This window comes from Columba livia, chromosome 7 (genome assembly GCF_036013475.1).
Source record: "Columba livia isolate bColLiv1 breed racing homer chromosome 7, bColLiv1.pat.W.v2, whole genome shotgun sequence".
In the NCBI taxonomy this organism is placed as follows: domain Eukaryota; kingdom Metazoa; phylum Chordata; class Aves; order Columbiformes; family Columbidae; genus Columba; species Columba livia.
This window is the reverse complement of record NC_088608.1, coordinates 19450490-19475560: the sequence shown is the minus strand read 5'-3', so window position 1 is coordinate 19475560 and position 25071 is coordinate 19450490. Positions and strand designations below refer to the sequence as shown.

General features: G+C 36.7%; 1 protein-coding gene across 5 annotated transcripts in view; it reads left to right on the top strand.

Moving 5' to 3' along the window:
• The window catches only part of SLC38A11 (solute carrier family 38 member 11), a 46338-nt gene that overhangs the window by 10310 nt on the left and 10957 nt on the right, over positions 1 to 25071 (top strand). For 3 of the 5 annotated variants that reach the window (XM_065068703.1, XM_065068701.1, XM_065068702.1), the window contains 5 exons: positions 6671 to 6741; positions 7682 to 7843; positions 9519 to 9631; positions 10291 to 10422; positions 13540 to 15273. In XM_065068703.1, the coding sequence (XP_064924775.1) occupies positions 6671 to 6741; positions 7682 to 7843; positions 9519 to 9631; positions 10291 to 10422; positions 13540 to 13785 (724 nt within the window). In that variant the 3' untranslated portion in view covers positions 13786 to 15273. The other 2 variants (XM_065068704.1, XM_065068705.1) reach the window with 2 other exon arrangements.

Genomic DNA, 25071 nt, shown 5'->3' with positions numbered 1-25071 from the left:
TACTTCTTGTTTTCAAAAATGCATCTAGCAGGTTGATAAACTGCTAATTTTTTTTTGCCTCACAAACATCCTGTCAAAGTCTGTTTTTACTATTTGTATTTTACAGTTAGACATATGCCTTAATTATTACAACTTTCTGCTAGTATTTCATTAATGGTATAATGATATGCCATGTATTTTTTTTTTCAATGAGAATCAAGAACACTAATATACTTTAGTGTGGGTCCCATCATAGTATTATAATAAGTGAATCAAATAAATATGTCATTTACTGTTAATCCTTATTACAGTACAGTAGAAGTTGGAGATTTCAAAGACATTTAAAAAAAAAAAAAAGATTATTAAATACAGTCCTCAGATCCATCGTATAGCAAAAGAATTTGTACAATCCTAGATAAAGGCTTGATGGGGCCAAGACAGAATATTTAATCCCTACCATTGTTACATGGCAGAACTGATGGTGTGCCTGTCGTTGATGACAGGTGGTTATGTAGTTTGTTCTTGGTGATGCCATGATTTCCCATTCCAGTTCTCAACTAGCCTTTTCATATGAGTTCTTCCTAAATGTGTTTCATATGTCTCTTTTACTGCATTTCACGTTGGTTGCTTCTTGGCCTAACCACAGCGGATATGGACAGCAAACTGTTCATTCTTTTTCAAATGCTTAAAAAACACTTGTAAAGAGCTGTAATTTGTCCTCCTTTGGTGATCCTTTCTATAGACTAAGCAAAGACAGTTCCTTTAGTGTTCCTCTTCTGATTTCCTGTGCTACCATCATTCTCAATGGCTGCCTTAAGCTCTCTGCAAATTGAAGCAAGATCATGGTGCCCCACCTGCCAGTGGCATTCCCTCTGAGGAGCAGAGGAGAAAGATTGAAGTACCTTACATGCCAAGTACCTTAAGGACCCTTTCAACTATATATTTTGGGGATTGCCATGCTCCTGTTTATGTAACCTAGTTTGATGTTTGCCTTTTTAGAAAACAGCATGACATTGTGGAAATGTCTTGGGTTTGCAGTCTAATAGAAGCATCAAGCCCTTCTCTACAGAGCAGTAAGCTGGCAATTTTTCCTTTCTTTTACTCTGTTCTCATGAAGTTTGGGGTATTTTTTTTGCTTGTTTCCTCCTTGCTCTGTTCTCATGAAGGCTTTTTTTCCCCCTGCGTAACTGCAGAATTTGTCACTGTGGAATTTAATACTGCTTTCTCAGATGGTATTTCTTTTTTTCGCCCTGTTCTCTAGCATGCTTGTGATAACTGCACATTTCATGCTTTCTGTTCAGGATGCTTCTTACTTTTTGTTCCATCATTCAGGTTACTGCTGCATGCATTAAAAAGTGCTGGGCTCAGGTCAGGTTCCACTAGAATCATGTTCAGATAGCTTCCTGCTTTGATAATTACTCTCTGAGTAGTAATCAGTTTTCACTTACCTTTAGATTTTTCAAAGAGAAGATTGCTTCCCTTCGAGAAGTACAACAAGATTATCTGGGGGTGATAAAACTGCCTTTTTGCTTAAATGCAATTTATGTTGGTAGTTGAAAATTATATCTATTATTTGGACAACAGAGAATATTATCTTTCCTAGAACCCCTCTGCAATGTGTTAGACCATCAGTGAAACCACATTATTGCTGTTTTTAATGCTGTGATGTAATTGAAACTGTAGGCTGAAAAATGGCAATTATAAGTCTTTGGAATGTTGCACTTTTTGGTGTTGTTGTTTTTGTTTGTTTGTTTTTTAATCTGCTTTGGGAGTGCAGTGGATTGTCCAGGGATATTATAGGAATGTTATTTTATTGTTAGTTTTCAGGAAAAAAAGAAAAGAATGTATTTATGCTGAGAGATTACTTGATTTATGTTATTTCCTCTTATGACAAATATGAAATTGAGGTACCTTATTTTTTTCCCCAGTTTTGCTTTTCATCAATATTATCCATATGATTATTGTTGCCTGAAGGACATAATGAACATTCTGGACCCAAAGTTTATTCTCAACAGTTCAAGATGTTGGATAAAAATACATGTTGATGATCCATTCTTTATTTTATTTCCACCTACTTATAGCTGGGTATTTTGCTACTGTGATCAAAAACAATGGGTTAGAATGATCTCAAACTGTAAATGTACAGTATGGTAAAACTGCATAAAATAACTTCATGCTTCAAAGCTGAAACTAACATTCATTGCTGTAAAAAGCAATATTTTATGTAGCTTGTAAGGATGTATAATTTTAATTTGGTGTTCTTTTGGAAAGAATGTCATGATGTCAGTGTCTGCACAATACATAAAGCTCTAGGAAAAACTTCAAGAGCATCTGCTACACATAAATAGGACGTGAGAATTACTCAACTGGCAGCTGGTCACAGGGATGAAACACCAAGCATTCAGGAAAAATAACTTCAAAGTAGAAAGTTGATTCTTTCCTTCATATAAATAATCCAATAGTAAGAAAAGATAAACTTTAATGTGTGATGAAATTAAAAAATAAAACCTCAGCTACCATATATTTTCGGAACTGCTATGTATTCCATTAAAGAAGAAAGAGGAGTTCAAGCAGCTGTAACTAAGTGGGGATGACATATAGCTTTGTCTCATCTGTGTTCTTTAACAACCAAGATGACTTTGGTTAATATAAAATTCAAGGCTGATGTAACATTACTCATTTTCTTTCCATTGTATCGATTGAAGTTATATTCAGCATCTATAAACTTTTTTCAGTATTTTAAAATGCTTAAAGTTTAAACAAAACCTAGAAAGCTATTTTAACTTAAAACAAGTAGGTTTCTAAGTGTCTGAATCATTTAATTAAACCTGAATTAATTTTCCATGTGTTTTGGATTATTTTGATTAACTGCTGATTTGCACCTAAACTTGGTGTTTTGTCACTGATCTTCAATCCAAAACAATGGAAGTCTTTGGTCATTCCAACATGTAGCTCCCCTGTCAAACATATGACTTTGCTTCCTCTCTAGAAGTTAACTCTTTTATTTTTTTTTTTTAATCAGTGTTTCCTACGTGCAAGCTGGGTTGAGATCAGGGACGTATGTTTCTCTTCTCCTCCTTAAAGATATTTTGCTTCTGGTGCACTCTGCTGTTGTGTTATATTTGGCAGCATTTCTTCATAAATGACAGAAAGTATTTTTGCATAGTGTGGATCTTAAGATGGGGAATACTACACTGTAAACATATTACAAGAAGTAGAAGATACGCGATCTTAGACTGCCAAATAAATTTATCTGACTCTTACTCAGGATCTGGGTGTGAAATGCCTTTTACCCCGTTAGGATATCTTAACTTTTGCCTGGTTCATTTCTTCTTTTCATTTTCCCCTGTTCCTATGTAGATAAACATGAATACTTTCAAAACAGTTTTTGAACTCACTAGTGTGTTTATTATGCTATACTTTCCCTTAAATATACTTAAGACTGGGTAGGGTCTTATTTTCTTAACCTCTAGGCTTTCTTTGTCACTGGCCTTCACTGCCTTCCTATGGACAGTTCTCGTTGTCAATCTATCTTGCTGTTGTCTTACTTTCAGCTGAGACTTTTTACTGTCTGGGATCTCACCTGGAATGTAATTTTGTTTGAGCTTTTATTATTTTTATTCCAAGAATCACACTTTATTAGCTTTCACCTTTTACTTTGTGTTACAACTTCTAATACGATAATACAGCTCTCTACAAATGCATTTAGTATCACAAATTTATTTATTCTGTTAACTTTCATTTTGTTCCATCTAACTACTTCTCCAACATGAAAAAATCTTTGTGTTCATGCAGGCAGAGCATGTGTTTTTATACACTGAGTGAGGAGCAACAAGCTAGCTTTTTTTGGCATTCATTCTTATTTGCCAGCTACTGCTGTTCTTGTATGAGCAGTAGTTAAATTTTTCCCTTAACAATTCCTAACAAGAATGTAGGTCAGACTGGTCCTTCTCAAAAAAAAAAACAAACCCACAAACCACAACTCTTTATCTTGCACAGTAGCAGCAGGATTGGAAAAGCAAAACAGGTATCATGTTACCTGGTGTTCTTGTGATAGACTTTTTCAGCCAGTGTATGCATCTGGCTACACAGAGGCACGCGTTCATATGAATGTATCCATGTTTACCTTGACACTTGGTATTTCCATTAGGTGCCCTTTGTCTTGTCAGTCATTTATTAAGTTATATTCACTGTATGTTATTCATGTAAGTAACATATTCACATAAGTAACTTATTCACATAAGTTATTATTCACTGTATGGCTCTTCCATAATGAGCGGCAACTGTTTCCTGACACAATTTTATCCTTCCTAGTCTAAAGTCTCATTTTATGTAGACATTTTTGTGTCACCTGCGCACTTTTCCAGGAGCTTTGCGTAAGTCTGTATGTCTTACAAATGGGACTTGGGGATGATTTGTTGTTGGTATGTTTGGAATTCTAGAGTTGTTGATTCAGTTCTAAATGCTCAGAAATGAAATTTCTGTCTGCGTTGCTTTCACTTCTTATTTTACATATCACATCTGTGTGAGAGCCATCTATTCTGAAGGTACAAAAATGTTTTTCAAAATACACGCAGCAGTATATGACTTACTGTAAGAAGCAGTCATATGCTGTTGTGTGTGTTGTATGTACCAATGTGCATTGTATGCCGTTGCAGTCTGCTGCAAATGTTCTAATTGTGGATTTGAAATTCCTCCTGCCTTATGCAACTAGAAGGAATTTAGATGGAAGGAATTTATTTTCTTAAGATGCTAAATAAGCAGGATTTTATTCTTTTGGATTTTTTCCCCCCAGATAGTACTCCAATCCGATTTGTTATTGATCCATAAAGCAAAGCTATATTTTGGTATGTTACTTCTGCATAAGCAAACACTGTGCAGGGGGGAAACTGTCTCCTGTGATATTTTCTTTTAGTTGATTATTTGGCCACTTTATTCAAAAAGTTTCAACTGAAATTAAGGTGCTTTCTACATTTAATTTTTAAAATCCCTGTTTATAGGAGCTTATAGTATAGCTATACTATGGTGCAGGATGTACCATTTTCACATAAATGTTTCAGACAAAACCATTCTTTATATCTGTGCATTTAAAAATATTTTGGTTTATAGGGTATTGGATAATCTAAAGGTTAATTATTAATAGAAAAGGGGGTATGGAGGCTTTCACAAATTCTGTTGCCAAAGAATAGTATAAAACAAATTTTCATTCTGTGTATTTGATATCAAAGCTGACCTCTGGTGGTTACAGAATGGAAGAGTTGCAATGGTAGCTTTCCATATTCTATTTTTATTTTGGAATATCATTGATTTTTTTTTTTCTTAAGACTAGAAGCAGTATGTTACAGTAGTCAAGACAATATACTGCATCTGAGGACAAAGAACTGAACTTCATTTTGATGCTCGGGTTCTGGTCACTTCAAAGGAAAGCTTAGCAACCACAGCTTAAGAACTGAAAAGGTGCTTTAAGTCTGAACTGAATGTGCATTAGATACTATAAATCTTTTTTTTTTTTTTAAATATAGAAAAGGAAGGATTGACTGTTTGAGCTGTCAAGCAACAGTAAGATAGGAATTTTGAAAGGGGAAACAGCAATATATTTTTGGTCTTTTTTTTTCCTTTCTAGTGAGTGGGGGTGGAATTTAAACCTTTGAAAGCAATGAAACGTAGCATAGCATCCACTACTATGGCTGTCAAAACCAGCTAGTTATCAGCAGACAGAGACAAAGCTGCCATTGTTACCTTCGCAGAACTGGCACAAGTGTTGTGCTGCTTTCTCGGGCAGTAGGAAAATAGCAGCTGAGCTCTCAGGTGGCAGCAGCTTTCCCTGTAAATAAAAACAGAGCGAAATTAGCAGCAGATGACTTCTTAAGAGCAAGTTCTCTGTACTGTTGCTTTTTCTACGCATATAATGTTCAACTGGCTTGTGAATGTCACTTGTTATTTCTGGAAAAGAATGTTTCATGCCCTTCCCTTTTCCTTCATTTTAATTCTTTATTCAGAAAGGAAGTTCATACATCAAATGGATTTTAACAAAGATTGCTGATGGTTTTCTGTGGTCTTCTTCTAAGACTTAAAATAACCACAGGTCCAAAACTGTGGGCATATCTTAGAGGGACAGATGTGGGGGATATTACATTCTTGACTGATTGTAAAAGTCTCCATATACTTTCTTATACTTTATTGCTCCTTTGGGAACTATCAGAATCCCTTTATTATGAGGAATAGTTGGAACAGGTTTAAAGAAAGGTGAAGTGTCTTACTTGATTTGTAGCCTAGGAAAATGTATCTCTAGACTGCATGGATTAGATGTGCAAATTTAAAGGAAGAAATTGCCTTTAAATAGAGATTTTGGGTTGAGATAACCTTACTCAGAGTCAGTAACAGTTTTACCTTCACTGTTGCTGCTACTTGGTATATGATGACTTGAATAGTTCATTTACAAAACTGGTCACTGAAACAGGCTGACATTTTTGGCTGTAAAAACTGGTTACAGAAATATTTTAATCAAAGCAACAGAGGTGAGAAGCGTATGTCCCTAGTTTCAACTTAATGTTGATCAACACTGTGGCCTGCTTCAGAGAGTTCTGGAGACCTGACTAGCAATTCTGCATTACAGCATAGTATTTTAAATTATTTTTAATAACTGATAGTTGAAAAGAGAATAATCTATTAAAACAAATGTCTGTTTTAGACCTAAATCAGAAAATGCGTGGGCATTTGCAAAACCAAATGCAGTACAAGCCATTGGGGTGATGTCATTTGGTAAGTAATTTTTTTTCTATTTTCTATATTCAGATCAACTGTTAAGAAATTATTTAGTATTTTGGACTTAGAAACTGAATTTTTTAATTGTAATTTTTTTAATGCATGTTAAGATGGTTTAGAAAAAAAAATGAAGTTGACTTCGAGTCATCCATAGGTGAATTTAGTTGTTATCATTTAAGGTGTTATCCCCATCCATTGCCCATGTGGCCCTACAGGCTGTTGCTGCTGTAGCAGGAACAGTGCTGTGGTGTGCAGATCCAGCTCAACTGCCTGGATCATCTTAAAACATCTGCACCAACATGGTTAGTCTGATTGATAAACTGAGGAGGCTGTGATCATTCTGCATTCTCTCAGATAACCTCTAACAGGAAGAAACTTAGACTGCAATGCGAACATTCACTAGAGAGTGCCTGTGGCTTCCCATTTTTCACAATGAACCACTCAGGTGCATCTCAACTTGCCTCCATTATCCTCATCCTAAAATCTGTTCCTGCCTGGAGGAGCTGGTACGTTACTTCTTGTTAACACTGTGATAATCTAAGGCCTCACAATGGTTGCTACTGCATACAATGGATGTCAGAGGAAGTCTGAAAGTAGCAAATGACTCTGTGGACTTAAAAAAAAAATAATTCCAAACTGCTGTAGGGTTCTTAAGCAAAAGAAGAGCAAGAAGAGGAAAGTGAGGTGGCGAGAGTGGGAAATGGCATGTCATTTTAGGGTAAAGTAATCAGAATCCCTCAGGATTAATAAAAACTTTCACCAAAATCAAATAAGTAGGTAAAAGTTCAAGCCATTTATCTTCGCCACTAATTTAAAGATTAAGTTTATATTTAATAATGACTGTGCTGTGTCTCTCCTACTTTGGAATATATACTCCGTAAATGAATTTTGTATGCATGAATTCCTACATTTACATTAACTATCGTGTGTGTTTCAGCATTCATCTGCAACCATAACAGCTTTTTAATATATGGGTCTCTGCAAGAACCCACATTAAAGAACTGGTCTCGAGTCACACATGTGTCTGTCACACTCGCTGTTGTTATCAGTGTCATGTTTGCTGCGTGTGGATATATGACTTTCACAGGATACACAGAAGGTAAACTACTCAATCCCCGAATTTTGGAGCTTGCTGTAATCCTTACATTTCTATCTTTCTGTCTGACTTTAGCTGTTAATATCTTAGCGACTATAAAAATGCCAAATCATACTATGTTTGGACAGAAGTAGTTAGGACATTGCTTTTAGTTACCCAACAAGCAAAACAGGATGGCAGTAGGTGCCACATTCTGAAGTGTAAGCCTCACTGGTGAAAGTCTCCATTGAATACTTCCATAATCATAATACCTCTGAGGAGTAAACATCTGTAATTTAGCCACGTGATCCAGAAGCAGAGAGCAGTAAGAACAAAAATGACCTTAATTTTTCTACAGGGTGGCTGGAATATATGTATTTCTGTACATTGTCCTGTATCTTTTCCTGGCTGTGCTAATACAACATCCTAGCTCTGACTTAGAGATAGTGCCTGTATTTACAACAGCTGTTCTACTGTAACTAATCCTAACGTCACCTCTGTGTGTGTATTAATATTAATATAAATATATGTATAAATATATATAATCAATGTAACATTGTATTATTGAACATCATTTTGTTGGAAAAGGTGCTGTCAGAACAACAGGGAGTACATTTGTTCAGTACATTAGCTTCTTCAGGAAGAATATATATTTCATAAGGAAACAGATTTTCTGTTATTTAATAGTGCTGTTCCAAATTGTAGGAGGCTTCCAAGCTTTTCCCTTTCCTGATGAGCACCAGCATGTGCTTGAGAACAGAGGAATTGTACCGTGTCCTTTTTTCCTGCCTCCAGTGCTGTTTATGCAGAATAACTTACTGTCCTAGATGCAACTGTAGCTCAATTAAGTGCAGACGGGCTGAGATATTTCAGGTATAGAAAGCTTTGACTGCAGCTATTCCTCAGCGTATGACTCTACTGTAAGCAGGTTCCGTTTTACCTTCTGTCTCCCTTCTCAAAATCTTCTGGCTGTTTTCTCTGAAGTACATCTTTTTGCTTCTTCAGTATCCTTGTGATCATAGAAGTTGTAAATCACAAGACAGCAATCGACTATAAAAGACCTGATATATCATCTCATCACTATCTTGCAATGTCTCTTGTGGCTCTGAGATCTGAGATTCTTTGTGGTAAACACTAAGCAAGATGATGATGATTTGAATTCCAGAGCAATGCTTTTGTTCTTAGATGTAAGATTTGCTAGGTAATAATCCATACATTTATAATGGGCTTTTGCCAGCTACAATTAGATACCATCAGGGTAATGCAGTTCTCCAGAGGTATCTCCTTAGTCTTCCTTGTGTAATTGTTGTCGTTCTAGGAATTGCATTTTTCAAGGAAACCTTTCTTTTATATATACAAGCTTTCTTTCTGAATCTGTCACATATTTATTTAAACAAACACCAGCATGTCATACAAAATCTGTGTTAAGGGGAAGATAACAGATGACAAACTCTAACGTGTATGTGTTAAAGTCTTTTGGAAAGATAATGCTACTTGAAATAAAAACATGGCTACTAGTAGGATAAGGTGAAAGTTCCCCCGGATGTAATTTGTGTTGGTAACTACAGTGTCTTGATATGTGTCAGGAGAAGGGATCAGAAAGACTCAGTTAGTACAGTAACTCCAGTAACTTATGTTTCAATTTGCAAATAGGCAAATGACATGAAGTTCAAACTAACACTGTTTTGCTGTGCCTCAGGAGATATATTTGAAAACTACTGTAGAGGTGACAACCTTGCTACATTTGGAAGGTTTTGTTATGGAGTTACTGTAATTCTGACCTTCCCCCTTGAATGTTTTGTGACAAGAGAGGTAAGAATTTATTGCATTCTCCATTTTAGAAATATTAATAATATTCTCCCATTATTAATGCATATTGTAGCTGAAGTCAATGGTTGATCTGTAATAAATATCAGCATGTCCTGTCCTGCTGCATGCAATGAATATGGGGTGCTAGTTGTACAGTTTAGATTCTGGCAATATAATGTTGTATTACATTTATTATAGTATTATCCAATATTATATTAATAATTAATAATATCAGGACTACTTAAAATTTTAAGTTTGGCATAAAAGCTACTGTTTTTATTATGTTGAGAACAGCCACAAATAGCGTATTTATCATGCTTACTAGTGTTGCTTTGTGAAACTATCTCCATCTAGGAAAGCCACCTGTTCCATAAATAATTGTAAGTAGTTTTAATTCTGTAGTGGGAAACTGAGAAGAAAGTGAGTATACTCTAAATCCTACAGGTATAATTCAGTCTTGCAAGTGTTTTGCAATTCTGGTAATGCTTGTTGTGAGTTATTTTTGGAAGTGGATAAAGATGTTTTCTTGAAGCAAGATCAGTAATGTTCAGTCAGTGTGTTCTCACCTATTCCTTTAGTTTACTGAAGTTAGAAGATTCGGGAAAACCTATTTGTTAACATAAAGAGCAAAATCAAGGTTTAAAATTGTGGTTCTGTTTCAGGTGATTGCCAATGTGTTTTTTCATGGGAACCTCTCAACAGTTTTCCATATTGTTCTGACAGTGGTTATCATTGCTGTGGCGACGGGTGTATCACTAGTGTATGATTGCCTTGGAATAGTTTTAGAGCTGAATGTAAGTGAACCTGTATACTCTTCTATTAAATAAGTCACTATTTTATAAAACAGAACTCTGAAAAATTTACAGGTCTTCTGAAAATCTTATGTAATTCAACACAGTAGTCAGTGGAAATGTTAGTAGAAAAAAAAAGGAATTACTCACTGCTTCAAAAATCAAATAGTTAAAGGAGAAAGCAAGTTCAGGAAGTTCATGTAGTTGGGGAGAGCTTTTAGAACAGTTCTGGAGATACAGCAAGTGGTGATGACTTACCCACTGTATTTAATCTGCAGTGGATATCACTAAAATATTCATAATAACTGTACTGCAGGACTGAATCTAGCATTTACTTCTCTAATCCCTACTTCTGATGAAGTTGGCAAGTTACTAAAGACTGGGGCAGATCCTAAGGTCTGCCTTGTGCCAAATGAGCAAAAAAACAAAGTGGGAGAGGCAGGAGGGAAAAAAAAAAAAAAAGAAAAAGAAAAAAAGAAAAAAACCCCACAACCTAGTAGTAGTGAGACCACAGAGATAGTAACTGGAATTTTCCCTGGTTTGGGCTTAAAAAGGAGCAAAACTGAGAAAATTCATAACCTGAGTGTATGATTTTTAGGAGGAAACTGCTTTGTTTACCAGTAAACATTCCCGTGTCTGGTATCACCTCGTAGCAGAGATGGAGCTTACCAGGCACATGCACAAGTTTTCATACAATTAAATAACCTGATTGGCTGGCACTGCCGTGTAGTCTGCTGGAGTCCGAGACTACTAGTTAGCAAAGCAGACTTAACAGAGGAAATCAGTCTGGTTTGGCACAGAATGTACATTTAATTAAAGCAAATGTTAAAAAGAAGTGCAGTCTATATTATGATAAACATTTTTTTATCTTAACAGTTTGCCTTCTGTGCAGGTCAGCTATTTTTAATAAGTAAAGCAGATGTGGAAATATCATACTCTGGGATACAGAAGTTAGAAGGTGCAGAAAACTTTTTAAGGGGAGCCTTTGCTTCTCTATAGAAATACTTTAGAACTGCCTCCACACATCTCTGTCCATGCACTCGTTGATAATTTCAAGCTATATATCGCACGCTTGCCTAAAACTGATAGAACAAACTTGTATGTACATTATGATACGTGTACACTGTTCTGCTCTACAGTGCAGTTTGTCTGCTAACTGAGCGGTAATGAGTGATTTCGTAGCAGTGATTTAGCAGGTCATCCTTACAGTAATATTGTAGAACAAGTCTGACTATTCAGATAAGCTATCCAATTACCCTCTATTTAAAATAGTTACCTGTATGGTTTCTTCACAGTTGATCCTTTCCAAATTATAACCAGCTTAAAAATAAACAATATTCCTACTAGTTTGATTAGGGTGCATGTTTCCATTAAAATTTCTTATTCATGGCATCTGTTGGTAGTTTCTTTTCCATCCTTTTTCCCTCTGTTTTTACATTAAAGGTGCAGAAAATTCACCTGTCCGTGTATGTACACACCAATAAAAATATTTAAATGTGTGCATACATGCAAACATGCCTATTCCAGCCAAATATCTGAATACTGGTATAATGAACCTAATTAACTATGTGTGCCCATATATGTCTATATATGTGTATGTTTTACATTTATTATATGGTATAATATATTAAGAATAAATGTACACCAGAGAAATGCCGTCAGTCTTTCTAGCAGGAATAAAAATGTGTGATTCCTATTTGGAATTAAAATAATTTTAAAATAATCACTCCAAAGCAAATGTTCCATCAGTGCAATATCTTTACCCAGAGAGGTCTAAGCAATTATTCAATAGTCAGGCTGATAGCTTAATTCAGTTACAAATAGAAGTTGATAGCCAGGGATTTGAGTGGGTAGCTTATATCTTGTGGGTATGTTTTGTTTTCCTTTTTCAGAGAGAATCTGACAGTACAGCTGTACATATCTGTTGGATGTTAGAAAGATTGCTCAGTCTTGGTATCCACCAGTAGAGAAAAATTAGTCTTTACATATGAAAGAAAGGTGATCTGTCTTCTCAGCAGGCTTTCCATCCAGCAGAAGAGCTGTCTTTTGGTTTTCCATCACAGATGGCATTTCCTGCTGTTTCTCTGACTATGCTTACTTTTTTCCCTGCTTTCTGGTTTTAAAACGAAACACAAGCCATTGTGTTAGCCCTGTGGTAGCCATGGAAGCCATTTGGTCATATGGGAGCCAAGGGTCCATGGATTTTGCTGTGCTATTCTTTTACTGGGATCCTGGTTTATGTTGGTTCACATACTGGAGTGTCTCAGTTTTTATGAAGATACTTTGTGTTTGTCCCTATTTTTGATGTCTGTACTGATCACTGTTAACAGGTTCTACCATAAAAAGATTCAAAAGTTTGTACAAATAATGGTGTGAAGATACTTGGTAGGCTGGATTACTACCTCACCATAATTACATTGAAACATAGTGTTTAAGTATGTGACAAAGTAAGTGTTCAAAATTTCTGCATAGATATGCTCTCTTTTGGCACGTAACTCATGTTAATATGCAGTGGCTTTACTGTAAAAGCATTTAAGCAGGTGCTTTTTATCTGTCTAAGAGAGCATCTAAAGAGAAGCTGGATTTTTAATAAGAGGCGTTCTACTGTCTCAGAAGGAGCTTTGATTTCATAGGGAAGTCAAATCAGATCATAAATGTAGAAACTGATCAGAATTCTTTGAACTGCTACATGATGTTTCCCTGCCCCCCCCCCCCTTTTTTTTTAAGGCAGTGTTATATCTAGACTCCTACGGGGAATGGTCTTAAATATTTTAAGTCAGTTACAGTATTGCAGAACTATTATGCTATTACATTTGAACTGAAGCCAAGAAATGTCTGGTAATCAGATATGATAGTACTTGAAACATAAAATATTATTCTGTATCAGCAAAGCAAAAGCATTTAAGTCTGAATTATTTCAAATAGTTTTACAGATATTTTTGCAAGTTATTTGTGATTTTGAAAAGAAAATTTTTCATGGAGCAAGACCAGAAAAGGGCTCTATTCTCTGGCTTTACCTTTGTATCAATCTAACCACAACCATTTTAAAATGTAGGATTTTGTTCTTCACATCTAAATATTCTTATGCAGGTTTTTTCTGTTGTTGTTTCCCACACACAGGGAGTTCTGAGTGCTACCCCACTTGTTTTTATCATCCCAACAGCGTGTTATCTAAGGCTGTCCAAAGAGCGATGGACCCATTCAGACAGCCTCATATCCTGCCTGATTCTTGCTGTCGGTGTGCTAGTGATGACAGTTGGGTTTGTTTTGACTGTCTTGCATCCCCAGGAATGTAGCCATGGAAAAGAAATGTTCTACTGCTTCCCTAGCAATGATTCTTTTCCCAACAGTACATTTCCACCATAGGTAGCATGCCAGTCTCCAGACTGCATCAGGTGCATCTCGCAGCAAGCCATACGCGCCAGTTTGAAGGAGTGGAACAAAGACCTTTTATGTTTTGATATGCACTAAAAATTTTAAACTGTTTAACTGTATTTACATACTTGGTTTTATACTGCAAACCTTTTCCATATAAGACTTAATTTTTAGCTGTTGAAAAAAAATTCTTAGAGGTGCCTTTCAGTAGGCGTTACTTGAATAGCTTGCAAACCTATCAAAAAAAGCTGCTTTTTTTTTTTTTTTTTAAACACCGTCTGAAATGCTGTTTAATAGCTATGAATGAAATGCTTAGGGATGCAAACATCTCCCATGTTTCATTGCTGTCATTTAATTTTTATTAATTTTATAATCTTATAATGTACATTTATTAGCACACTATAGTATGAGGGCTTTTTTGAAGTCCTGGAAAAAAGTATGTCTAGGTTGCTGTGTATTAAACTTCTGCTGTTAAATTGAAAGACCCCTGTTAATTGTCTCTTTGATTTCACAATAACTTTCCTTTAGTGCTGAAGGCATCCCTGGTACTGGCTCTTGAGTCAAGGGCAATTTGTTATTCTGTCTGAACTGTAACTGATACAATTCAACTGTAACTGTTACAATTTGTGGTCTTCTAATTAAAAGACTTTGCATGAATAAATCCACACAGGGGGATGTTAAAAGGTTCAAGTAAATGGTCTTTGTAAATATTCAAGATTGACAGAGAAGAAAATTATGTGCATAACGAACACATCTTGCATTTATAACCCTGTTTAATTTTTTCTGAAACTGGATTGAAACATTACTATATGCTAGGCCTGTGCAGCCTAAGCAAATCCTGTAAGAAAACATTCTAAACTTGGTTATCATTTTAGTCCTCAGATTCTTTTCAATATGTATCTATTGATTTCATCATGGTTTGTAAAATTTCGGTAACTTGTTGCGTTCTCCAAAATTAGTTTGATAATAAGGATCCATATATATATATATATATATATATGTAAATATGTATATATAAAAATACGCATAAATATGTGCCTTTAGAATATGAGTAATTTGAAGCTGAGAATGAGTAATATGAGCATTCTCTATATCAGTACTGGGATTTTGAAAATGTTATCAAATGAAACTGTGTGCTTTGAGTCAGTTTTTGCATTATTGTGATCTTCATTTTTGCAAACCATTCCTTGACAACTAGATGTATAATGCTGCTCTGTTTCTGTGCTGCTTAATGGGATGGTGGTGGCTTTTGTCTTCAGTTCATCCTGCATGAAAAAGCTATTTTGTTCAAGACTTCTAGCTAAATAGATTTTAAAGCAAGAGTTACTAGATGATGATAATACTCATAAGAATAATACACTTCTTAAAGCAGTGCTTTCATAATGAATGTTTTAAGTATGGTTGGGGTTTTGGGAGTGTTGGGGTTTTTTGCTTGTTTCGTTTGTTTGTTTTTTTAAGTTGTAAAGCTATTAGAAAGAACTGGGAGTGTTGTTTTGCTTTCATTTCCCTACACAGAGTCCATGTTGAGGGTGATAATTTATCTGCTGTCCAGGTAACTGGAGAATATTTGTCACCAGTTTAGATCCAGCAGACTGGGGTTTGTTGCAGCTTTCTAAAGCCCACTGGGGTGCTCTGGCTGGCCTCAGCGTGTGCGGGATCTCACCAGTACCGCAGTCCTGCAGGCAGAGCTGTGCTGCACGCAGGAGTGGAAGGAGTGCCAGAGCTACAGGTGCTGTGTGGTGACAGGGCTTCAGCGAGTCCAGGCGGAGGGAGAACAACAACATTCCACAAGCATTCACTGGCAAGGTTTTCACATCAAAAGCTGGTAGTGTGACTCACTATGGCTTCCAAGTTCCTCTCTCTAGCTGAGAAGGCATTTCAGGACACCAGATGTACAATTACCATTCTTACAGGAGCTAAGCAGACAGTTTCTAACTTTCTAGAGCAGTGCCCGTCTTATCGATTACAAAATTCCACACATTCACAGAGTATTTCCTCTCTGAAAGTTTGTCAGATGAGCATACCCCATGTACTACAGTGGACTCCATGGAGATTTTTTTTCCTCCTCACGTTTCTGTCTGGAGGGAGTGAAGAATCGCTTAGGTTTGGTAAATGGATGTAATTCTATATATTTTTTTACACACTAAATCTTTATGTCTCATATTACACATGTTATCTGGGTCAGATATGGGAAGGATATCTATCTGTTTAGTAGAGACACTATTTAGTATTTGTGACTCGGTAGCAAACAAAACTTAAATGTAATGTGAGGATTTATTTGGACTGTCTGGTGTGAACACTGAATAGAAGTTAGGGAGAAGGACAAAAAAGTGGCAGACTAAACGATCTCATGCAAGACATGAGATGGAACAGATTCCCATAGCAGGAAGGAGAACTCAAAAAACAAACATAATGCACAGAAGGTTTATGTTTTTTATAGCAGTTTTGTTACATGGAGATCTGATTTTTAAAAGCAGTTCTCGAGTTTCAGCCTGGAAACTCTGTTGAAATATTTGGGTTTTGGATTTTTTTTTAGAATTGGCATAAATTTTACAAAGTAAATGATTTTAATTCAGGCCAGTGAAGGAAATCAGTAGAAGCTTTCTAGTTTCTGACCTTCAGTCCTAGGAAGCTTTTGGAGAAGATGAGATTCAGGTACATATATCCTATGAATTCAACAGTTGACTGAAAATTCTTCATGAAGAGAAATTAGATTATTTGATTATTCCTCTTTCTGCTTATTTTTAGCTAAACTTTTATCCTAGGTATTTCATAAGACAATACTGCATGGGAAAGCTGTAGTTGATTTATAGAATTCCAAAATCACATGCAACAGGCACTCAGCAAAACTTCAGGAAGGTCTGAATTTTCACATGTGTTTTCCTAAAGGACAAAAGCACTGGAAATTCCCCCAAAATTCCTGGGTGTGCTGAATTCATACAAGTACTGAAGTAGTGAGCTGAAGACAAAAACGAAGTTAAAAACTAAGTGAAAATGACTTTTAGACACCGAAGGAATAAATTACAGTTGTTGTTCCGTAGAACCTGCTATAGGTCTGATCCTGCAAATTGGCTTTTGGTGGGAAGCTGACATCTGCCAGAAGCAGCACGCTTGGCAGACTCAGCTGTAGCAAGTAGAAATCCCTATACTGAAAAAGTTCCACACAGCCTGCTCCAGTTACCTCCTGTTTGGCTTCAGTGGTGTCTGTTGTCTTGATGGCAGCAGAAAAACTGACAGTGGTGATACTGCTGTCTTGCCAAGACTGACCGGCTGAGATTCCATGGTGATATGTTGTCTGCATGTCTCATGTCTTGTTTCTAGACACAGGGGCTGTCTTATTTTTTTTCTGCGTTCAGGTACTGCTTACTTAGTACAGTGGCTTCTGATGGATGACAGGGACTCCTAGGTGCTGTAGTAACGTAAGAAGTACTTATTTTACTTTGGCAATATTGTACTGTTTCTCTATATTTTGTCCTTATCATTAATGAGTAATGTAAATATGTCATTGGGTGACAGTGTCCCTTTGCTCTTATTTTTGGTTCAAATATTTTTTGTGGAAAAAAGGCTTAAAAGATGTCTCCATATGTGGTTCACTGCGTTTTGTGGCCAAAAGTGGTTAGTAGTTATTCTGGTTTTTGTAGTGCTGCGTGAGAACTCGTGTGAAAAAGCAGTACGTTATCTGTTATACAGAATATATTCAAATACAGGGCAGTCCTGGCCATCTTGGAACACTAACTATCTTATCAAAGGAAGCATGGCTAGGGTCATGTGACATTTGATGAAGTGACACCTGTCTAATTTTGGCCTTCTTTCATGTCAACTTATTTGAAAAGATAATTTTGAGGGCAAAAGACAAGAATCTTCCTCTAAAGCCAGAACTGACTTCTTGAATATACTTTCATTAAGATAGACCCTACAGAGCAAAAAAGTTACATGATTACAGGGACTTTAAAACTCTTTCCATTACACTGAGCACTAGCTTTTCCTTTCATCCTACCTTATATATCATACAAAAGAAATGTTTCTAGTGAACTTCAGCAAGTAGGCTTCAGGCTCTTTACTGTCATATTGTGAGAGATACGTTAGGTGAGAAAAGGCAAATACAAATACCTTCCTACGCTGTTTGACTGAAAAAGTCACTTGACTAGGCACCAACTTAAAAAATGGAAAAGAGATGATAAAATGTGAGCATATTTAAACAATGTTCAGGTCACATAAATTCACTACTGCTCATTTGCTCCTTCTCTTTCTGTCTTTTCTCTGACTTATTTTTTCACAGAACGGGATGTCTGTATTTTGAATCAGATCCTTTTATATCCCAGCTCAGTGCTCTGATGTGTCAAGTGCAAAGTGTTTTCTCTTCCATTTTTCTTTACATTAAAATTCTTGGCATTGGCCTACTACAGAATAATAGATGTCTTAAAATAACATGAAGTTTCACAGAAGGATTATTACCTTCCCAGGACTATGTAGCTAGACGTTTTCCAGAAAAGAGATAAATACCTAAAATTACATTTTGAAGAAGATATAAGACAATACCATAACACAGCATTTTACAGCATTTCAAGTTAGTTGTATGCTGGCACCAAACCTTTGTAACAGTGCTAGTCTGCCTGCATTGTGAGACAAATCATGCTCTTGGACTCCATTCATGTATTTAACAGCATATATTAGATCTGTTCCCAGGCAATGACTGGGCAGTAGAATGAAAAAGAAGTTTCTTCTAATAAGACAGTAATTTTTGAATCACACAAGAAGATTATAGCCCATTTTTTGCAGAAATCTGATTATCTGAGAACAGTTTATAGTTAGCTAGTCCTTCCAGAGACTCCAAAACCATCATGAAGCCTGCCTGGAGAGGTGGGACAAGTGTGAAGTTACCCAGTTATCACAGAATAGTTAGCATTTTTGGTCTTTCAGAAATCAGATGTATTTTAATCCAGGTTTTAGAGAAGAAAAGTATACCTGAGTGGTGAAAGGCAAATGTATAATTGGTGACATATCAAATAATTGCTGGTAGGCTCTGTTGGACTTGTCCCAACTGTGGGAAAAGCATGTGGATGCAGCAGCGTTAAAGCATCAGGTTGGAGAGGAAGGGGAGCTAGAACCTGGAGGTGTGAAGCACCGCTAGCTTTCTTAATTTAGATTCAGGTACAAAAGCAGAGGGAATTGTAATTTCTTCCTTGTAATTCATCCCTTCTGCCCTGTGTTCCCAGCCTATTGCATTAGATGGTTTACAGGGCACTGGATAGGAAAGTGAGCTGGATCAGTTTTCTGACTTTGCAGGTAAGACACAGGAGTGTGAGGAGCTTTGACAGACGGAATGGTGTAGTTGTTCCTGTGGGTGCCCTGAAGACCCATGCCATTATATTTCAAAGTTACTCATTGTGAAACTGGACAAGAGACCCTATTTCATTTCTTCCACATGCAAAATACAGATAACATAGCACAGGAAGCTAGTTATTTCAAATTAAGAACTGATACTTTATCTGCTTTCTGCAAATATCCAATCTTGCATTGCCTAAGAATACCAGTGGTAAAGATACTATTAATAACAATTCTGTTTGCTGTAAACAAATTCAAGCTTTGGGAATTGACTTAATCACCTCTGCCTAATCTCAAGTCCACTGCAACTAATGACTAAAAAGTCAAGGAAATGCAGAAAGATGCAAGGAAACTTGAAAATAGTCTTTCCCTGTGGTAGTATCTGCTGTTATTAAATGCCAGCTGAACCAGGAAATCAAGATAATAATTTAAAACACAAGTCTTTTTGAATAGATAGGAATACTGTTCCTTCTAATACACACGTAAGTCAATTTGTAACAGTAAAGAACAGAATTAGCTCTAAAAGATTCTCCAAGTTCTGTTGCATGCTACTTTGTATTATTAATTGCTGATTGTCTGTTCCCACCTTCTTCTATTATGATGCAGTTTTTCCTTAAATGGACATTCTATTGTATTTTTTTTCCTTAGAAGACTGTGAAACTTGTAGGGGGTTTCCAGAAGGGCTTAGATCTTGGAACTAAAGCAGGATGCAACAAGAAAAACATCCTGAAACTTCAGTAGGGCATCAAAAGAGGAGCCTCCTGGAACTGAGGAAGGAACATTTTTTGAAAATTTGCAAATACTCCCAACTGATGGTTAATGCTTCCAAAACTAGAGCCAAAAAAACCTCTCGACATTGTGCTTGTTGTGCTATAGTTAGATGTAAGCTGGCAACTCACTTGGAACTCTTGTTGGTAACATCAGTATTCTGACAATGTGAACTGCATTTCACTGGACTGTGTTCAAAAATTGGGCAGATAATAACATTTTACAAGTAATTATTGTTTATGATGAGGTTTAGTAACTTGTGCAACAGCTTCTGGCTGTTTCCTATAACAAGTGGGATGGTGCCAACGTAGAATTATAAAATAACAGATCCTGTGCATCAGGATATCAGTAGGCACTAGAGAGAGTATCATGGGACTGGTGCAAGTTCATGAAGAATATCACTGTGACCCAAGAGAAAGAAGTTGAAGCGGGCAACTAGATAAACTGTTTTGTTAAAATCTTTAGCTAATGTTCCTTTGCTACAGAACAATGATAAATAAAAAGTTGTTTTTATATTTTTCTCGTAGTATACCTATCCCTTTTAGGAAAACAAACACCCCACAAAAACAAAACCAAACACCACAAAACAAGCCTTTAAACTGCTGTTTTGTGAATGCAAAAATAATGTCTTAGTTGGAATATTAAAGGAATTGCAGAAACTTTTCTGTTACTCCAGGATCTTCACTTTTGGGCTAATTCTGCTATCAGTATTCTTGTCAATGAAACTCTGTGTCAGTGCCCTTGGCATCCTGCAGATCACAGAGGCATTAAAAATTCATTGCACTTTCTCTTTTTAGATCCATCTTGATCCAGACTAACAACCTGGATTTTTTTCTCCTGTATGAAGTGTTAATCTTCCTTGAAGTTTTAAGCGTATTTCAGTTCTGAAAAGACTCCATTCATGAGCAGTAGCCTTCTGCGTGCTCTTTTACTTGGATTTCAATTTTTATGATCCTTCACAGGGCTCCAAAGTGTCAATCCGGAACATACATGGTTAACTAAAAATGCAGCAGCAATCCTATTTACTTCAACATGAAAACAAATTTTAAGTGTTTATTAGAATATTGTAGGAATCAAGATTTTACTCTGGCAGCTGTCTACTGTGAAATACTGACCATTGCGCAGAACATACCCAGATTCACTACAATATTCTGGCCAGTAGACAAAGCAGTTGTAGTATATGGGTAAATTAATAATTAAATTGATAATCGTTAGTGATTATTCCATAATTCAATACTCAAATAACTGTTCAGTATATCAACAGACCAGCATTTTATATCCAGGCCTTGAAGATTGTACCTTCAGCTTGATACCAAAATTAACTTTTATTTAAATTAATTGATATTTTAAAATACTTTTGTTCATTATATGTGTGTGGTATTGAAGTATATTTGCCAGAAGTGTAGGAAGAAAGTGGCAAGATTCAAATGCTTTCTTCAAAACTGGACATTATAAGGCAATTGAAGCTGGAAATAAATTTGCTATCTTTAACAGAAAGCAAGTACAGATTTCTTATGTTGCAAAATATTTTGGTAAGTGCAAAATTAAGCAAATATTTATTTTGAGTTCTAGGGAGAAGGAGAAAAGAACATGGCTCCAGATTTGCTAATAGTTAACCCTGTCAGAATCCAGGCTTCTAACATGGGATCTTGTAATTGTGTCCTAGAGGAACGTTAGGTCTGTCTCTTTCTGGAATGGAGTAAGGACGATGACAAGAAAAGCAGATGGCACTGTATTGCTAGGAGCAAGAGGCAAGAATCAGCCAAGAGGCTCCTTCTCTTTGCTTTCTCAAATATGGTCATTGAGTCATTTGTTCATGTTTGTAGTGAACAGACAAGCACTGTAATGGCGTACATTGATTTTGTGGACTTGTATGCTTATCTAAACTTCCATGTCAGAGTTAGGGACAACCACAAGCAGGTCATTTATCTGTGCAGCTGGAGTCTTTAAATGCAGCTGTTACTCTGTACTGCATGTGCAGTTAGAACTGCAGCTCCTCTGCAGCCTGAAATCGCAGCCATTCATTAGAGTGAATCTACCCCTGAGCAAGATATTTTGGGCATGTTCTCATGGAACTGTTCAGCAGCTCCTTTAGAAATAACAAGGGCGATTTTTCACTGTTAAAATCAAGCACGGCCATGGATTTTTATTTGTCACCCCACTCTCTTTCCTTGTTTTTGATTTTTAGTACTTCCGTTGCTTTGCTACTCTTGTTGCATATGATATTTACTGTGTTCCATGTGGTGTCCATTAGTCTTCCTATTTCAGTAAATACTGTGTTTAAAAGCCTTTTTTCCTGCTCTCAATTCATAATAGTCTTCAAATAGTTGTATTGACCCATCTTTGGCTAGGGGATAAGATAATTTCTCTGTTAAACTGAGTGCATATATTTATATTTTTGTTGATCTCATGCACAATAGACTTGGCCAATCAGAAAAACAACACAGATATACTGGGATGGAGGTCATGGGGCCAAATGTCACAGAGTTTAGGCACGCAACAGTTGCTGACTGCTGTTTTTCTGTGGAGAATAGATTGCTGCGACAGAGGCTCTGAAACCTCTGGCAACGTGTAGTGGCCAGAGACAGCAGCAGGCTCAGAGCAGGCCTGTGTAAGTCTGACGGTTTAGTGTCTGTTTTGATAATTGCTGCAACAGGAAGCTGTTTTCACCTGATGCTTGTGAGCTACCTGGCATCTGATGTCCCCCACACTAAATTGGCCCTTCAGGAAAATGCAGTATTGATTACCTCAAAACCTGGCTCTTCCAGGAGGTTGTTGAGGCTTTCGAGAGGGGACTGGTCTCTAGATCAGAAGCCAAATGGCACAGAATTGTTTATGTCCACAGCACATATCAGTTGGCCATTGAGGGCCCCTGGACAAAATAGGGTACTGATAGGGCTCTAGGCGTAATTTTTGTGTGTGTGAGAGAGACAGAAAGATTTTTTTTTTCAGATCAAAATACTTGAAATTATGCAAAGGATGTGCAATAGCTCATGAGGCCAATAAACACTCAGGTAGCCTCATACAGAGTGTATGGGAAAGAATGCTGGCTGATACAGTCAAACCACGCCAGGAGTCTTGTGACAGTTAACAAGCATTGATGAACAAGGGTGCACGGTTCAATCCTGTTCCATGTTTCTATATGATTCAGTAGTACAGGCACAACCTGCCTTTATGACTGGCGAAAAGTCTCCGATAGATTATCAACTGTCTTTGCACAATATCGGGAGATACCACTGTACTATTTACAATTTTCAGACAAAGTCAGTTCAGGCTAATAATGACTGATATAGACTCATTTATTTAGTACCTATTTAATAGACAAACTGAAATCAATCCCAGAATTATAGCAATTTCTTGTTCAGCCTGAAGAGGGCATTAACACTATTCAGTACATCATTCCTCTCCAGCTGACAGTGAATTCAAGGGGTTATTTATGGTTATTCTCAGTTAAACGTGAATGAATCTGGAGCTTTGTGATTCCTGGTTTACTGAGCATACCTGCCTTCTGTAAAGACTCTGAGAACCAATAGCCGGCTGTAGATGAAAAATGTAGTTGTGAGAAGAGTTGTAAGAGTTGGTTCGAAATTTTCCTAAGCAAAAACACCATTTTGCTTGCTGAACTACTTTTTAGTTGTAAAGTTTTAAAAAATATTACTGATTTCTAACTTTATTTTTCTTTTACACTTGGTTTGTGTACAGTGCTAAACTCTTATACTCCTTTCCAATAAGCTATTCCACAGAGCTTGCACTGAACTTCCAGAGAGCAGCAAGAGTTGCAGACATGAAAATTTTTGAAAAGACATTATGAAATCAAGCTAGAATGTAAAAAGATGGTATTTTATTTTTTTGGAACCAAGAAGCATAAGAGGAAAGAAGTTATATTATCAGGGCTATTAATCAAAATATCTTTCAAAGCATTTGTTTCACTTTTAGATTTATTATGAAAGTGATTATTGTTGTTTTCTTGAAGAGGAGTATGCCTCTTTGGGAGGCTCAGGAAGTATTTTCATAAAGGATCTCCCCATCCTGGAAGTGGAGAGGGCAAGGAATGCAGACTGGCTGGAAGAACAGGTCTGATAAATGTAACCCAGGCCCATTGTATCAGACAATGGCAACTGCCGAACAAACACTGGCAGGGCAGTATTAGTCTACACAAGAGACAAGCTGAAGCACAGAACACTTGAGAGCCTATTCATGAGAGAGCTGTTGATCCTGAGATACCTCTGGAAGAGAAGATGACTGTTAAAAAGGTGGCAGTCTGTAACAGTTGAGAATAGAGCTTTAAGAAACAGAGAAAGAAAGGAACAAGAGGAGTTTCTGCCTCTTTTGGAGACTAGTTATTCTACTTTTGGGCATTCATTCTTATCACAAGCCAATATTCTGAGGAGGTCTGTATTCATTATGTCGAAGTGACTGAATCACTGAGAATCCGGGGCACTGAGATGAGGATAAGGTGCTTGTCAAGAAGGTCATCCTTGGCAGCAGGCACACCTGTATTGCAGAACACAGTATCGCTACAGCTGCAGTTTCCTTTCATGTAATAATCCAGCACGTATTCATGAAGTTGAGTGTGACTGAATGCTATATTCCAACTCCGGAGTCCCTGACAGCTCTCCCCTTGGGTGCATATATTTCTGTAGTCTCTTTACACTGTCAGAAGCTGCTTGACACACAGCTTTCTCCTCTGAACCCTCATCAGCTCTCTGAAAAGCTTATTGATTATTCCTTAGTGGAACATACATAATAAATATTTGAGTGCAGTCACTGCAGATGATGTGCTAAAACTAGCTGCTCTCCATTGTATTTTTAATACAGAGGCCTTTCTGCTTATTCATACTTCCAGTAAAATAGTTTCTGAGCCGTAACAATTTGAAAAGTGACTAAGGTTACAGTGATTGCCAGGTGGAAGAAAGTGAAGAAAGCTTTTCTTGCTGGCTGACACAGAGTCTCTTCCTGTAGAATCCCCCCATCCTTACAATGGGCTCTATAATATTGTAGTAAATTAGGCTGATGATGCCTAGCAAATGTTTCTAGCTATGAGAATACAAAAAATACTCTTAAGTCTGATGGGTCATATGTTGCTAAAGAGATCAAATTGCAACAGTTACCTGACTTGTGTGTGCCTCTGGATAGTGGCAAGGAGGACAGGAGTTGTTGGAACTTGCTCTTTGTTGTAAGTTT